General features: G+C 39.1%; 1 protein-coding gene across 7 annotated transcripts in view; it reads right to left on the minus strand.

Annotated features, from left to right (window-relative positions):
• Positions 1-15,486, minus strand: part of LOC1279129 (neural-cadherin) — a 273,365-nt gene that overhangs the window by 126,231 nt on the left and 131,648 nt on the right. For 3 of the 7 annotated variants that reach the window (XM_061656694.1, XM_061656689.1, XM_061656695.1), the window contains exons 1-2: positions 5,088-5,300; positions 3,006-3,377 (exon numbers count right to left, since the gene is read on the minus strand). The exons of 2 other annotated variants lie outside the window; for them this stretch is intronic. In XM_061656694.1, coding sequence (XP_061512678.1) covers positions 3,006-3,057 — 52 coding nt within the window. In that variant the 5' untranslated portion in view covers positions 3,058-3,377; positions 5,088-5,300. Of the gene's footprint in view, positions 1-3,005; positions 3,378-5,087; positions 5,301-15,486 lie in introns of those variants that run through there. 2 more of the 7 variants (XM_061656690.1, XM_061656691.1) reach the window with 2 other exon arrangements.

Here is a 15,486-nt window from a genome sequence, read left to right on the forward strand (position 1 = left end):
ATCGTCTTCTTCTTTGGCTCAACAATCTTTGTCGGTCAAGGCCTGCCAGTACCCACTAGTGAAGTGAGCTTGACTTTCAATGACTTATTGCTACCATAGCATAATAGTCAGTTCTACGTATGGGGGCCAATCCTATCGGGACTTGAACCCATGACGGGCATGTTGTCGAGTCGTACGAGTTGACGACTGTACCACCAGATTGGCCCCATTTTGTTTCATCAAGAGGAAAAATATCACGAGGGTAAAAGTTACTAGTCGACTAGTTAACAGCTGCCTGCGTTCGACCCGTTTCCCAGGACGCCTTGAGCTAAAACGCGTCTCCATCATGGCGGTGAAGCTTTCACCATGAGTTGACATCTTCACTCGCATAGTAATGCTTATCGGCCTTGTATCGAAAGCTTGGAGAAACTTCTCGATGGATAACGGTGGATGGGAGAATGGGTGATTTTGCTGATTGACTTCAGTTGATTAAACGCCTGTGCTTGAGTTTTTTTTTAGAGATTGAGAGGCTGAGCCACAACGGGAAGTGTGTAATTTAGCATTAAGTTGGTGAAGTTTATTCTTTTGATTATTTTAAAATAAAATTATTATTCCTTCAAAATATTTTCTTTTATACAGTAAAAATCGATTCTTGGTTAAAATGAACCGTTGTTGTAAAATATTAAAGTAACTCGGTTTTCCCTGAAAGCTAGAAACATGTAGGTTAAATCAATCCTTTGTTCCACTCCCTCGCGTTACAAGATGACAAATAGTAAACATTATTCCAGATCATTCTGCTCTCATATTTTATCTTAAATAACTTACTTCGTAACTAAGTGCCATGTGTACATTAAAAAATGTGATTATTCACGCCCCGGGAACGTTACGGTCTGGTAAGATTGCAAGTAGTTTTACCAAGATGAAAGCATTCCCGCCACAAAGTGGGAAACATTCCCGGTTCCACTCGGATTGTTGCTTTTCTTCTGCTCTTATGGCACCCCAAAACGAGTTGGCTCAGTTGCGGTTCATTCACCATTAACACTTCTGACCGGAAGAGGGTTCTGTGTTTGCTCGCTCGTTCCACTTCACCTCGTGAACACACTCTACAATCCATTGTACACGAGCGGTGGCAGAAGTCTGGTTGTGGCAATATTTTTATTAACTTGCCATTCTTTCATCCCCGTCTTGCCTGCATGAGTGACTCTTATTGGATGATTAATTATCCTTCCGAGACTATGAAGATTTCCAGACCAAATCTCGGGAACTGGAACGTACGGTGTATATATGTACATAAATTTAGTGGCCCTCTTACTGCACCAAATGGGGCTGAAACGATGACAACCAAATTCTCGATAAGCCTTTAGCTACTGGTGCTTGGCGATAATAATGATTTCCGTCCGGTTGTGATCGATCCGCCATGTGACCAGGAAGTGGCCCTCGTAACGGAACATTTGTGCTCAGACGCAGCTGCGTTGCTATGCGCTGGTAGTGGAATTTATTTCCAGTTGAATTCGCTTTTGACACAAACAGCACTAAACATGGAAGTAAACAACGGCACGAACAATAATAAAATTTATCATCCCGTGCTGCAGGCTTAAGGGTTGAGTCTGCTATGTCTGGTATCGTGCGCTAAGTTAATAATTTGAGCAGTTTTATTGCAATGACTTGCTTTGACACGACATTGTTGCATGTTTAGTAACTTTTTCACATTCTATTTCACACACACAACACTACTGCCCTAATTCATCCGGGAATTGAGATCGGAAATGAAACCCTTGTAGATCGATCCTTTTTTACAGCTTTATTGTTTGCATTTTGTAACGAATTTATGAGCTGAAAACGGTTGCCAATTAACTCAAACCCTTGCACCAATAAATGTCGTGTTTGCTGGAATGTATTTGTCTCTACCCTTAAAATGATCAACTGTTTTGCTTTAATTCTCTACTCTCTCGGGTTTGATGGCGGTTGACACACACACACATGTCATGAATAAACCATGAAGCGTCAAAAATGTGTCACAACACACTGGGTAAAGGACCCAACACATTTCTTTCCTCACCTACGCTCGCAAAAATACGCAATGAAAAAAGCTACCCAAAGAAAGTGTTGCGGTCTAAGCGACTCATGCCCCCATCGGAAAAGACCGACAAATCCTACGAAACGAAGACGCCACAAAAACGTCGATAACATCCACTTTCCAAGAAGCAATCCTTCGACTGTCGCCTGGCTGTACCAGAAAGATGGAACCCATGAAAGCTTTGAATCCTTTACGCTGTCCAGACAATGTGCTGCAAGAGGATTGTGAATACTTTCTCGTCCACATGTACGCCACCGATTGACGTGGGTTGGCGAGGGCTGCCGTTTCAATCGTGCTACGCAAATGGATGCGTTGGAGGACGCTGGTAAGCTTTAAGGGCTTGTGTCTTTCTGGGGAGAGCGTAGCTGAGAGCGGCAATCAAATGGTTTACGTTTTTCTTCAAAACAATGTACAATTTCTTTTGTACAATCTTGTCTCTGTAATCCTATGCCCCGAGCGATTCAATTGAACTGCCATGTGTGTGTGTGTGTGTGTGCCAAAAGCATTGAAACAATCAAGGATTAATGTAACGGATGGTGAATTTACAAAATCGTACGAGAAATAATCATCACACAAATAAAACAACGCACTCGTCTGCCATTGAGCTATAGAAATCCTTTCTAGTTGTGAAGATCCCAAGAAAAAAAGTCTAAGCCCGATTTACTGAAAATGGAAATGCATAAGCCCCTTCGTCGAATGGTAGCGATACTTGGAATGGATCGAGACAATCATGATGCTTTTCATGCCACAGCTTTCCATTTCCAAGTTCTTTAAGTATGTTTGTAGAATTTTCCCAATAAGTTGGAACATCGTTTTATGGTTCGTTTCAGCACTGCAGAAAAGCCGACGGTTTCGGTTTGGAGCTGATATGTGTCTAAGGCGATTAAATCATACATTCGAATGCAGATGTTTGGTTTGGCGCGTGGACGCGTGTGCGTCTCGTCCTTACCTAAATAAGTGCTGTTTGTCAGTACCCAAAATATTTTCAGTGGGTCCACCATAACGCCGATCAGTTGCAGTATCACTAGTCAAAACCACAACTCGTACTCACTACACATGATTTGCGCGGCGTACTACGCTCACACTGTACGGGATACTCTTTCCCGCTTGTGATTTTTACACTCGCTCAAGCAACTTTTTTTTCAATTTTAATCTTTCCTTTTTATAATTCACTTTAAGATATTGTGCTACCGTAAAACCACACAACCTTTCACTGCTAACACTTCGATACACCTTTTCCACGGCAGTGTAGAATAATTTGTTGCAGATAACAGGCAGGAAAACTTATCAAATTCAATTACACTTCACTTTCAATCGAAAACTGAAAAATAGAAAGGAAATTAATATCATACCACACCAACAAAGCCAGATTCACACTCGAAAGAAACCGCAAATTGGTGAACACTTATTCAAAACACGTATGGAGAACACTTTGCAGCTTAGAAATTCAGACTTTTTGCTTGCTACTTTTCTGTCTACAGAGCAAAACTTTATCCTGTTTCCTAGGATGAAGTGTGAGAGTAATATAACCCAGCGCTATAGTGCGTCCCGTTACCCTGTTGGATACCAAACAACGAATTTCTTTCTTTAACACTCACACACACCGCTACCCTGTTGGATACCAAACAACGAAATTCTTTCTTTAACACACACACACACACAACAGAACTTATCCATAATGCACAAGTTTTAGTATGCGTAGTATCCCAACCACACAATCAATTAGACATCGACAGATTATATTTTCGGTTGTGGCACGGTAATCCAGGTATAATGGAATAACTTTCTTCGATTTTTCCCTTTTCCCATCAGAAGGTAGCATGATGAGCGCTACACCACTACCCATTTTTCACCAGCACTCTCATCCCACAAAAACACAAAAATCTTGAACGTTAACGTCGATGCACTGCGGTGCAATAATTTATTTGATTTTGTGGGTTCCCGTTAATCCACTTTCCAGTGGCTGATAGCTTTACACCCGGTCACTGCGTACTGGTTTACCATACCACGTCACACACTATCTTTTAAATACGTAGATCGTTGTTGGACGCTTTGTGGTCGCGCTTGACTTTCCCCTCTCCAAAATGCCTCTATCCAGTGTGTGCCTTTCTCAAGAGGTCATTTATTTCTTTGCCACACATTCGCGGTAAAGCACTGCTGTTATGGGAGGCTTGTAATTTACATTTACACTATCACGCATAACACTCGTATTTGCAGAGATTTTAATTCTTTTTTAAGTAATAATCACTAAAAAAGACAATCTCCGTGGTGTCACCTTCAAAACACACATACACTCATAAATATAAGGTAAAGGTAAAACTACGTTTCTCACTTTATTCTTTTCCTTTTTTAGCACTGCAGAATATCACTTTTTACTGAGCGTTGCCAACGCACCTGTACGATGGTAGATTATTTTTTGCTACGTTAATCCTATATATCTTGCTTTCGCGGCAGAAAGACGAACTTGTTTTGAAGTGTTGTGCTCCACTTGTGCCTCAAAACGCTGGCTGGTATATTGGCTCGCGTTGCAGTCGCAACTCGCCAGTTTGGTCTTTTGACGCCTTGATTGTGTATGTGTGTATGATAAGGTTTTTCCTTTGAATCTACACGCCAGCCTCTCTTGAGCAGTCAAGTGAAACCGTTCGGTGAACCGTTGAAGCCGTTGAAGTTTTTCTCATTTTAGCCGTCTCCACTGTACACGTTAGAGCTTTTTATCCTTCAAACATAAAGCATGTGAACATACATGTTCGGCTTTTGCTTGCAACATACACACGCTTTCTTCTGCTCACACAAACACGTACTTAGGTGGACCTATATACACGCACTTATAAATTAAACGACTTGCAGGAAGCTGTAAGGTTGTCTTTTATGAATGACCATGTTATCGTGCATGGTTTAAAACCGTGTTATATAATCTGATAAGACACAGAGGCTGTTATCATCTTTACACCGGCATTCTTATTAGGTATCAAACTCTTCTTAAACCACTAAGAAAACTCATTTTATTAAATAACAACAACAAAAATCTCACTTGTACAATGAAATGAACCTTCTTGCAACCACACACTCACGGAATAGAGTCGCGCCTTATCACTTGATCACGGTATAGAGAACGTTGTAGGTATGCAGCAATTAATGCACTTTTATTTTCACGATTCAGATAACAGACTGAAAGCGAATTCCTTTAGACACCGTGTATCCTAGAACCAGTCCCGACAGCGGTCAAAGATAAACTAACGAGTAGTAACGATCACCGGGATAAACCCGAATCGCGAAGTTCATTTCATTCGGTTCTATTTTTAGACGTAACGCAACGTTCAATCGTGTGAATGAACAAACCCCGAGCAAAAGCTCCGAATTGGAATGCTGTGAGAGCTTTTCGCGCTTCCTTCGCGAGTGTTCATTTTCGCTTCGGCCATTGTTCGGCCATTGTTCGGTCATTTTCAATGGCGCAGGTGCATGTTCGATTTCCCCTATCTCCTCCCCTATTTTGGTTGATGCACTTGATGGCAGTATAAACGCCTGTTCTTCCTCCACGGTACGAATGCATTTCGTGTTGGGGAGGGCGAGCTTTTCCGATTTCGATTTTGCATCGTTGTAACGTAGCGTGGCGACCGTCAATCCCGGGACAGCAATATGTACTGACAGGGAGAGCGATCCAGTCACCACAAAAAATAACAGCAATGTTTCTTTAGTCGGTGGGGCAAGGTGAACCAAATTGGAGAAATCGACAGCACTACAACATAAAATCTTACCGATATAATATGCGATCGAACTTTTTACCACAGTAAACAAATTGAGACCAAATGAAGAAAATTTGATGTGAGAGTGCCAAATGAGTGAAATTTACACTTCGATGTCTTCATGGTTCATAAGATGAAAAAATAACGAAGTTTCAGGATTTAATAATCTTCCCAGTGATGTTTTATGTTTACATTCCAATCAATCTGAATCAAAATGAAATAATTTATTTAAACTGCAGAAAAAAGTAGAGGCAGCATACCCTAGGCAATATTTATCATTTGATATACCATTAGCTACTTGCTCTCGCAATTTAACTTTTCAGAAACCCAAGAGAAAGAAGTAACCAATATATCATCTTAAAAGAATGCTTTATTGTTAGCAGTCGATAGATTGTTGTACATAAGTTACTTTTTGGCTAGAATTTCTTGTATGGATCTCGTAAATTCAATCGATTCCTCGCTCAAAATGGCATTCGATTTCATCTCACACCATTATTGTCATCTTCGTTTTCTTGCCGGTTAAGTTAAGTTAAGTTGAAATATCAAACAATATACACTCCGGTACATCATTTTTCACATCAAAGCGTCTTTGCCTCTGATTGCCAAACCACAAAGGAAGACAACGCACTTCACAACGGGAAAAGGCGAATGATAAACTCAAGCATAAAATAAAGCTTTTCTTGTGTAGGCTACGTCCACCGGTCGATGCTAATATTCCCTTAAGGTAGCTGTAGTGGGTCAGATATTTTCTATCCTTGTTCCTCACTTTCCTTAGTTCGAAAGTGTTTTGTGTTGAACCTTGTTCCTTGTCTGGTTGCAACCATCAGCTTGTTTTCGGCCCATTAGCCAGCAAAACCCTACGGATCTGCTCTTGATGCCACACAGATGATGCGACGAAAGTCCGTATTGTCAGCTGGTGGAGCTTATCTGATTTTAGTTCTGTAATGGTGTTGAGCGATGGCCAAGCACACAAAAAGCAATGTCGACCGATAAAGAATGGGTGGAGCCCTTTTGGACGGTTCAACACGACAGTTCAAATCTGATGACAATCTTTAAGTGAACTTAGAAGAACTGCTACATTGATGCATCAAAGGCCCTGCTTCAGACAAAGCTAGAAGCAATCCTACCGTAGAGGTAATCTGGAGTACAAAACTGTTAATATTACAGATAAAAAGTCATATTTGCATTGTTGCTTGAAAGCCAAGCGTTATTGTAGTTTATATACATTTTTAGTTTTTTTGTTGTTGATTTTTTATTCCTTTGTTTGAAATGTTGGTTTATCTGTGATTTGTCTGTGATTGGCTATGGGGAATACCTTTTTTTTGTTAAAATTGTGTGTGCCTCTTTATATTATAAATACCATAGGCATTTTATGAGTTCATCTACTTTTAAAGAAATTGATTCACTTATTCAAGTATCATTCGATAATTCTTCAGTTATACTTCATTAGTCTTTTAACTATCAATAACCTTCGGTCAGCTACCACTGTTCCTTCTGGGATATGTTAGTTTAGTGTCTTGTGTTCATCCTCGAAACATAAGGAATGATGCAGTGAAAGGTACAATTCCAAGTGGTTGTTAAATTTGGGCAGCCATTAGGATTTTTTATAGCGCACCTTTGACTTTGAACGATGGAAGCTTTTGTGTCCAGTGAACCATCATTGAACTAGGGAGCATGAATTTTATCTGGTACTTGAAAAACGACTGGGGTCGTTTCATATAAAGACTTTTTGAAAGGTCGAACAAACAGGATCATTGATTTCGATTGACAGGTGAAGTACATTGTCGTACTATTAAAAGAAGAATGCATAGTCATAAAAAGGTACATTGATCAATTCCAATTTCTGGAAGAACCTAGTCTAACCTTGTTTCAAATACCATTGTACAGGTTTGAATGACCACCGATGGTATGGAAATAATTTTCAACCGGAGCAAATTGTGCGGTGATTGAAATGGATGATGATTTCCATAAAATGTGTTATCCTATCGTTTATTTTATAATCCAGCATTATTCACTTAAATCATCAAGAAAACTTAAACGATCTGTTAAATACATGGAAATATGGAAAGGACAGTGGATAATATGAAAGGGTTACTATGACATAATTCCTTCATGTCATAATGTAAGTCATGGACTTTGTCTGTCCTGTACATCGATAAATGAATAAATCCTGAACACAACTCAATTGGTCGCCCTTGTGTATGATGGCATGTATACATGTTTTCTCAAAAACTATTTTCCATTCTCCAACTAAGTTTGTCATAAGTATCTTCAACTTTACCTTTCAGTTGACATATTTTTGACCATCAGTAAAGATTTTTTGTTGGAAATAGGAAAAAATCAATAACCAAAACAATATCACAACTTTCAGTTCAGTGCCACCGTAAGCTTGTACTCGCAACATCCGACGCTAGTAGCCTTCTAATCATCCAAAATCGTTGCACGAGAAAGTAAACGAATAACCGTAATAAGCAAAGCAAAATTGAACCTAATCAAATTTATAAAAAAGTAATTTTATACCGCAAACCATTGCTGCCAATGGCATTTATCTTCTGGTTCGGTAAAAGTTTGTAGAATCTTCGGAAGAATGCTAGTAAGTGAAGAACGTGCAGCACATTCAACAGCTTAAACCAAAAGCCAAATGATTTTTGGTAAGAAACAATAATAAATGTTCAAAAGGCGAGACACCCACATTGTACAAAAGTACATTTTATGGAAATGATTTTTTGTTCATTTCTTGCTGGTAGTATTGTTGTGAAAACAAGAAGCATTTTTAAGAAGTAAGTTGATGTGAGAAGAAAAATAATGTTATCTTGTGCAAATCCTAGAACAAATAACGTTGCGTGGTATTACCTTTTAAACATATAAAGTAACGACCATGGTCTTTTGAATGTTAGTGATTTATTTGAGTTGAAAAGTAAACGATCGCATCGAATTGAAGAGAAACTTTCTGCTTCGATATGCCATGATGTGTACTGGTCAACTCAGCTCAAAACTATTAAAAATTGATCAACATACAGGGTTTCTCACGATTTATTGGTCGGTTCCCATTGATTTTTGGTTCGTTCCCATAATTTATTGGTATCATCCGATTGGATATCAATACAATAAAAAAAAATTCTGTAAACCGACCAAAAAATCGTGGTAACACACCAAAACAATATGGGAAGCAACATTATGGGAACCAACCAATAAATCGTGGGAAACCCTGTAATAGAAATGCTCTGAACTTTCAACAACCGATGTGAAATGTTCTGCTTCCAATCAGAAATGGCATACTTTTACAGTGTGATAGAAAGATTTACAATCCCTTCGTACCCACCTCTTGTTACAAAACACAATCTGCAACTAAACAACCGACACTTTGTTTCTATTTGCCCAGAAGCTCAAATCGTTCAGTAATTTGCACATTCTTCTGGGACTATAGGGGAAAAATTTTGAACGGGAAGTGTGAGGAAAAGAATTGTTTGCGAAATCAATTAGACCTTTCCCTTTTTACGTTCATCATTGGGACCGCATTGTTGGTGCTGGAACAGAAACCGATTCGCTATAGTGGTAGACGAGTGCTAAGGGCGCCTGCCTGTTGTTATGCCCCAACCCGATTTTGAAAGGATGTTTGTCCTTGTAGTATTATTGCGATTTTTATAGTTATGTTTAAATACCACAAGCGGAAACTGGCAGCCAAGAGGTTGTGGAAACGGTAGAATTGGGAGGGTGGTTGAATGATTTTATTTAATTTGCTTACCCGCTACCACGCACCAAGCGGCAAGCTCTTTCATGCCCATAGTTCCCAAAACAACCTAAAAACAATTTTCTGCTTGCTTGTTTTCTTGCTTATCGATTTAAGCACCATCATATTGTACAGCCCCTACAGGAATGGAGTCTCCAGCCAGGTCTCCAGTCCCTTGGCGTGGAACCAGACTGTGTTATTTGTTATCTTCATTAGCCATTTGCAGGATCGAAAATGAAGCGCCTGTTTGGGAAGAGGATAGAGCCATTTTCCTACCCGTTCACTCTCTCCAGCAGTGCTTTGGCCCTGCCTGCTTCGATCTCTGTTTCGATTTGATCATACTCCTAACACTCCGCTGTCTAAAGTGTCGAGTGCCATTAAACCTAATAAGCCAAACGAACTGATAATTATGTAATTCGAGTAATCTTGAGTGCAAGTGGCGTTTTCACGTTCTTCTTACATCCAATTTTCCCTTCAGTATAAACGGGGAAAAATCTTCCTTTTCATGCGAATTCCCCGTACTGGCAGGACAGGTCCATGCCGTTTCGAGATGCTTCTTCGTGGAACCGTTCCAAACTACGGCACGAGGAATATGAAACAGGGTTCAATTTGTTTGTGTCGAGTACGATTTTGTTTCGCAAAGATGATATTCAAACAGCAAACTCAAGATGGTGGGGGTAAAAAATGTACTAGATGGGTAAATAAAATAACATTGTTCGCTGTAATTGATACAGACGGTAGGGTGCTCACGATGCGGACAACGTTGGTTGGCAATTTCCTTAATGTTGTAATTGAAATCGCCACGCCAATAACTAGATCTGCCCGATAGGGCTGATAACGCAGACCCGTGAGTTGATTAGATCGGTTAACGTTGGCTCCCAGTTGAGTTGGCTGCAACATATCCAACAGTTATCATTTTAGTTACCTCCATAATACAGTTTCAACATGGCAGATTATTAAATAATTATTATTATCAAGACAATTTTAATTAAATCAGGTTTGATCTACGATACTGAGGTTTTATTACATTTTTTGATTTATGTGATTTTTTAAATTCAGCGTAGTTCAGCAAATAAATTAATAGATGTATCCCTTGATGTTCTTTGGACGGTATACATATATGTTTTTCATTTTTCATATTTTTTTTAAACAACTGTAATGATAATCCTGTAATCTATCCAGTAAACTCCAGCTTTCAAATAAACATATGTATAAATATAATCCGCCGTCCACAAGGACAGAGGAGGCGTGGTAGGCATAAATTGAGGTGGCAAGATGGCGTGGAGGCGTCCGCCATCTAGGCCGGGATAACGGACTGGCAGACGAAGGCGCGAGACCGTGAGCGGTTTCGGACACTCCTGAGGCAGGCCAAGACCGCAAAGCGGTTGTAGCGCCGGATAAGTAAGTAAGTAAGTATAAATATAATCCACTCGTTGATTATTTCATTGCATATTGAATACATGTTTATACATTGTGTCAAGCTTAATGATTGATCTTACGGAACAGATTGCAAGTCGTACAGCTTATTAACAAGTTGTAGCATATCTGATATACAGGAATTACGAAAATACACACTATCGTGTGTAGTATCATATTTATTCAACACAATCAGCAAATCAATCCACACCAAAGCAACACACCCTAGCCATACCGTTCATAGAAAATCAATTGTGACAACCAAAACGGGCAACATAAGCAAAACAAGCATTACTGCAGCAAAGTAGACACAGATCGACGAAAACTTCTTTTCTTTAGCAACAAGAGTTGAAACCTTCTTTCGCAAAAAAAACCTAAAAGCGTAGCACAGTCACAAAATAACAAATTCCTCATCCTAATACAGTATATGGGTCGGTCTGGTGATCGTCAGCCAGAGTCGACAGTCGTCAACTCGTACAACTTTAACAACATGCCCGTCAGGTTTCAAGCCCCTAATGGAACGTGCCCCCATACGTAAGACTGACTATCATGCTAAGGTAATAAGTAAGTCACTGAAAGCCGAGCCCACTAGTGGTACAGACAGGTCTTGACCGACAACGGTTGTTGTGCCAAAGAAGAAGAAGAAGATTCAGTTTATAAATTGCACCCTATATCAATAACCTCAAGTTAGGACAAAAATACATTCCAAACTCAAATGTACAAAACCCATCACTTCTTTTGTTAATAAATATTGATCTGATTACAATGGTAAGTCAGATTCGTAGGGACTGTCAGGAAAGGACTATGCCCTTTGTACATTTATCGACTTCTCATTTGAGGAGTTTGGTTATGTCCCTCCACCCTAAGTAAGGCCTCTAAACGTTAACGTTTCTAGTAAGGAAAACTCCTTGAGGATACTATGATTGCGTGGGCGATCAAGTGTCTTAAAGATCGCTTCTAACAGCTTTATGCCATTTCGGCTCATGTCAACGAAACACTTACTGCTGTGATGGTGATCGACGACCAATGTGATGTGTAAGTACGATCATCATGTTACATGGCAAGCATCACATTACATGGTAACTATGGTTCGGTCGGTATGGATACTTAAAAGCGATTTTAGCACCAATTTCCAGCAATAGCTGAAGTCCAATGGTTGTTTCAAAGCATGTTCAGCTTAGTTAATGGTCGGACATGGTTCCATTCTTATAAGAAACGTTTCTCACAGCTAATGAACCTGCATAAAACTAATAAGTTGGAAAAGTATGACAACGTTAGGTCGCTAATTCATTTAGGAGACGCATAGAGTAGGTCATTTTTCATAGGATAAGAATCCTGCCTATTTATCTGTCTCTCTCTCTCTCTCTCTCTCTCTCTCCCTCTCTCGCTCTTTCCCACTCTCGTTTTATATTTCTCTATCTTTTTCTTTCTTTCTTGCAATGATTATCATTTATATTGATTTTCTCACTTCCTAGAGTCTACAATAGGTCTTAAGGTTAAATCTACCTCACTGTTTTTAGAAAATTGTCATTAATTTTTTCATAACATTTACACAGATTGTTTTCATACAGATCTCAAAACGTGTTATATATTTCACTGAAAATGTGATTTTGCTTTAAAACATAATGAATTAATCAATGGAGTGATATAACGATAGAAAGTATACATTTAATTTCATTGCTTTTAATTCACATTGAAAAGGGTGGAACGCCTGTGAAACTTTTATTTTTGGATTGTATTCTATTTGAACAGAGATAGATCAGTTCATTGACCATGAACAAAACACAAAAGTCACTCGATCTCTTCTACAATCATCGCATTGTCAACGAGGAATCGGTGATAGAAAGGATATCTGAAGTTCAAAATCCCTCATTCGGTACTCTCTGCTATCTTATTAAGCTTTTTCCATCATCCATTACTGTTGACTCAAGAGCAGTGAAAAAAGCGCCTATCGGTCGCTCGCTGGTCTGCTCTCCCTCCCCTTTGTAACTATCGCTAGTGTACCAATATAGAAATTGCATTTATAGTACGAACCATCCTCGTTTGTCAGCAAACAAAAACACTTTTCACACAGTCACTGCCATGTCACGGTCACGTTCAAAAACAACGATCCCACCAAAACCAATGCTTCACAGCATCCAAACAAGACGAGCAATTAAAAGCCTAAATTAATTTTTGAGAAAGAAATGAAAGCAAACATCAATCTTTAAATGAATGACGTTCACACGACCACCCCGTCATTTGGCCATGATGGTGAAGAATGGCAAAGTCGCACCATGACAAAAACACAACATTTTAAAGAAAAAAACCTGCAAAACTTGCGGCCAATAGTATCGTATGTCGAAAATCACAACCGCATTTCGGAATTCCAAACTATTTTCCCGGCGTCCGGTCATTCAATCAAAATTCATATATCTTTGTTTTCAAAAATAAATCCAGAACGATTTGTTCATAACTGCTGGAATATACGTTCCATTTCTTTCATTCGTTGTACCTGGAATTCAATGCACAGGGAGTCAAAGCTGTTCACCATGGGAGCTCGTATTAAGAGCCCAGGGACAATCCTATTCTGTTTTCACTGTCCAACAGAGGGAAACAGCTTGCACCTGCATAAAATGAATTCTCCGCTATGTGTGCTTTATCACGAACAATAACAAAAACGAAAGCCGTCCACACGTAGCTCAAAAGGCCTACAATCCAGCCAACTGTTTGTGACGGAGTCGACAGCCGATTTTGAAATATGATGAATTCCATCCACGGGCAACTGGTGTATGACTTACTAAAATGGGAAAATGAAATATCTCAACAGAATCAGCGATGGTGTATTGCCAAACAAACGAATACGTTTCGTCGGTTTTGCCACCAGAGTACACACATCCAGCGTGACAGCCAGGCGTCGTTAACCAGTTTGAAGCCAAGGTTGCATGGAACGTAAATTACCATTCTCCTGTATGGCGAACGTAATGAGCTACATTCATATGTACCACATTGGTTCGTTTCTGAAACCTGACGTTAATGCTCCATGGAACATTAGCTACGTAACCGCTTGCTTAACATTCAAATCATTCTCTTTTACTAATCTTATTTCATGCATAAGTACAACACCATGTGGTTGTGTGAGATGGGATTAATAATTGGTTAGTAAGAAAAAAAACAATTTTAATGATTCCAACTGCAGCATAACTAGCGCTCATTTGCTATAATACTGCGCATAAAATTCCATAATTCCATAAAATTCCACCCTGTACTGCGAAATCTTCTATCGTTTCGTACGACAGGACGGTTTTCTACTGGAAAACGCATACGAGTAAACCATAAAAACTTACCTGCATCTCTGCGCACTGTAGTGCAGAGACTTGGTCCCAAGGTTCTACAGGTTCAAGGACACAACGATTTGTCAAGCGTCAACGCGTCATCGCAATGCTTACCTGTGAACGAGCGCAAGAAAACGAATGTGTCAGTGGGTCGATAGGTTTTGTATCTGTGTGTATGTGTGGATGAAAAATTGTGGAGAGGATATGAAGGATTGCATCAAGCAGTTTAAACGTTGCTAAAGCGTCCATGTACACTCGGAATATGCATGAGCGCAGTGAAAATGGAGGCAAACAAAAGCTTCTCATGATCGCTGGAGGGGTTGAGAATGCTTTTTCCAAGGTTCGAAGACACGTGCATTATTTTTTCCTGCTCCAATTAACAGTACTTGTATAAATAAAAACAGCGAGGGAATCGAGAAAAATCGGATTGAGCTCTTCAATGGTCTCGTATGCTACGTAGAAAATTTACAATCCAAATTTTGTACAGGTTATGAAGAAATCGATAGATGTTAAGATTTTTACTGAATGTTGTGAAATTGAACATTGAATTTAAATAAAAATTATTATTTTTCTCTTTTTGTAAATAAGTATAAACTTAAATGAGTTTTAGTGTCCACATAAAACAATGTTTTTCTTTGTTGACTTAGTTAAAAAAAACTATTGATATAATACACCACTGAAAATAACTAAATTATTAGTAACAAATCATATATCATAATTACATGCCCATTTTGAACATATAAAGCACTTCACCTATACTTTGTTCGTGCAAATTCAAAAGATTGAGAATATTTCATTGAATATGAAACAAAAAACCCAAGCAGAATCATAAAATTATGAGGTATGTTGATTTGTTATTTCTTGAGCTGATATTTGTTAAATGATGATTCCACGAAGCATATGTTACCCGTTATCTTAAAGGGCACGTATAATTTGGCAGCAAACTACATCGCCATCCTGCCGATGGGTGCTTTAATTCACGATTGGTGGGTTATTGATTAAATTGAATAAATTGAATCCCATGTAAAGGTTCACTAGGATAACGGAATGACAATGGAACCACTGACATTGCTCGTTTAAAGGACGAGTTACCGTTTATAACAGTTCCGCTGTGTTATTGATGAACCGTAACTATATGGAGAAGTCATCCCCTTACCCCATTACGCCATTTCGTCAGTCAAAATACCATACAGAATTATAGGGATTTACAGGTAGAAATAACGTTCT

This window comes from Anopheles gambiae, chromosome 3, assembly GCF_943734735.2.
Source record: "Anopheles gambiae chromosome 3, idAnoGambNW_F1_1, whole genome shotgun sequence".
NCBI classification, from domain to species: Eukaryota; Metazoa; Arthropoda; class Insecta; order Diptera; family Culicidae; genus Anopheles; species Anopheles gambiae.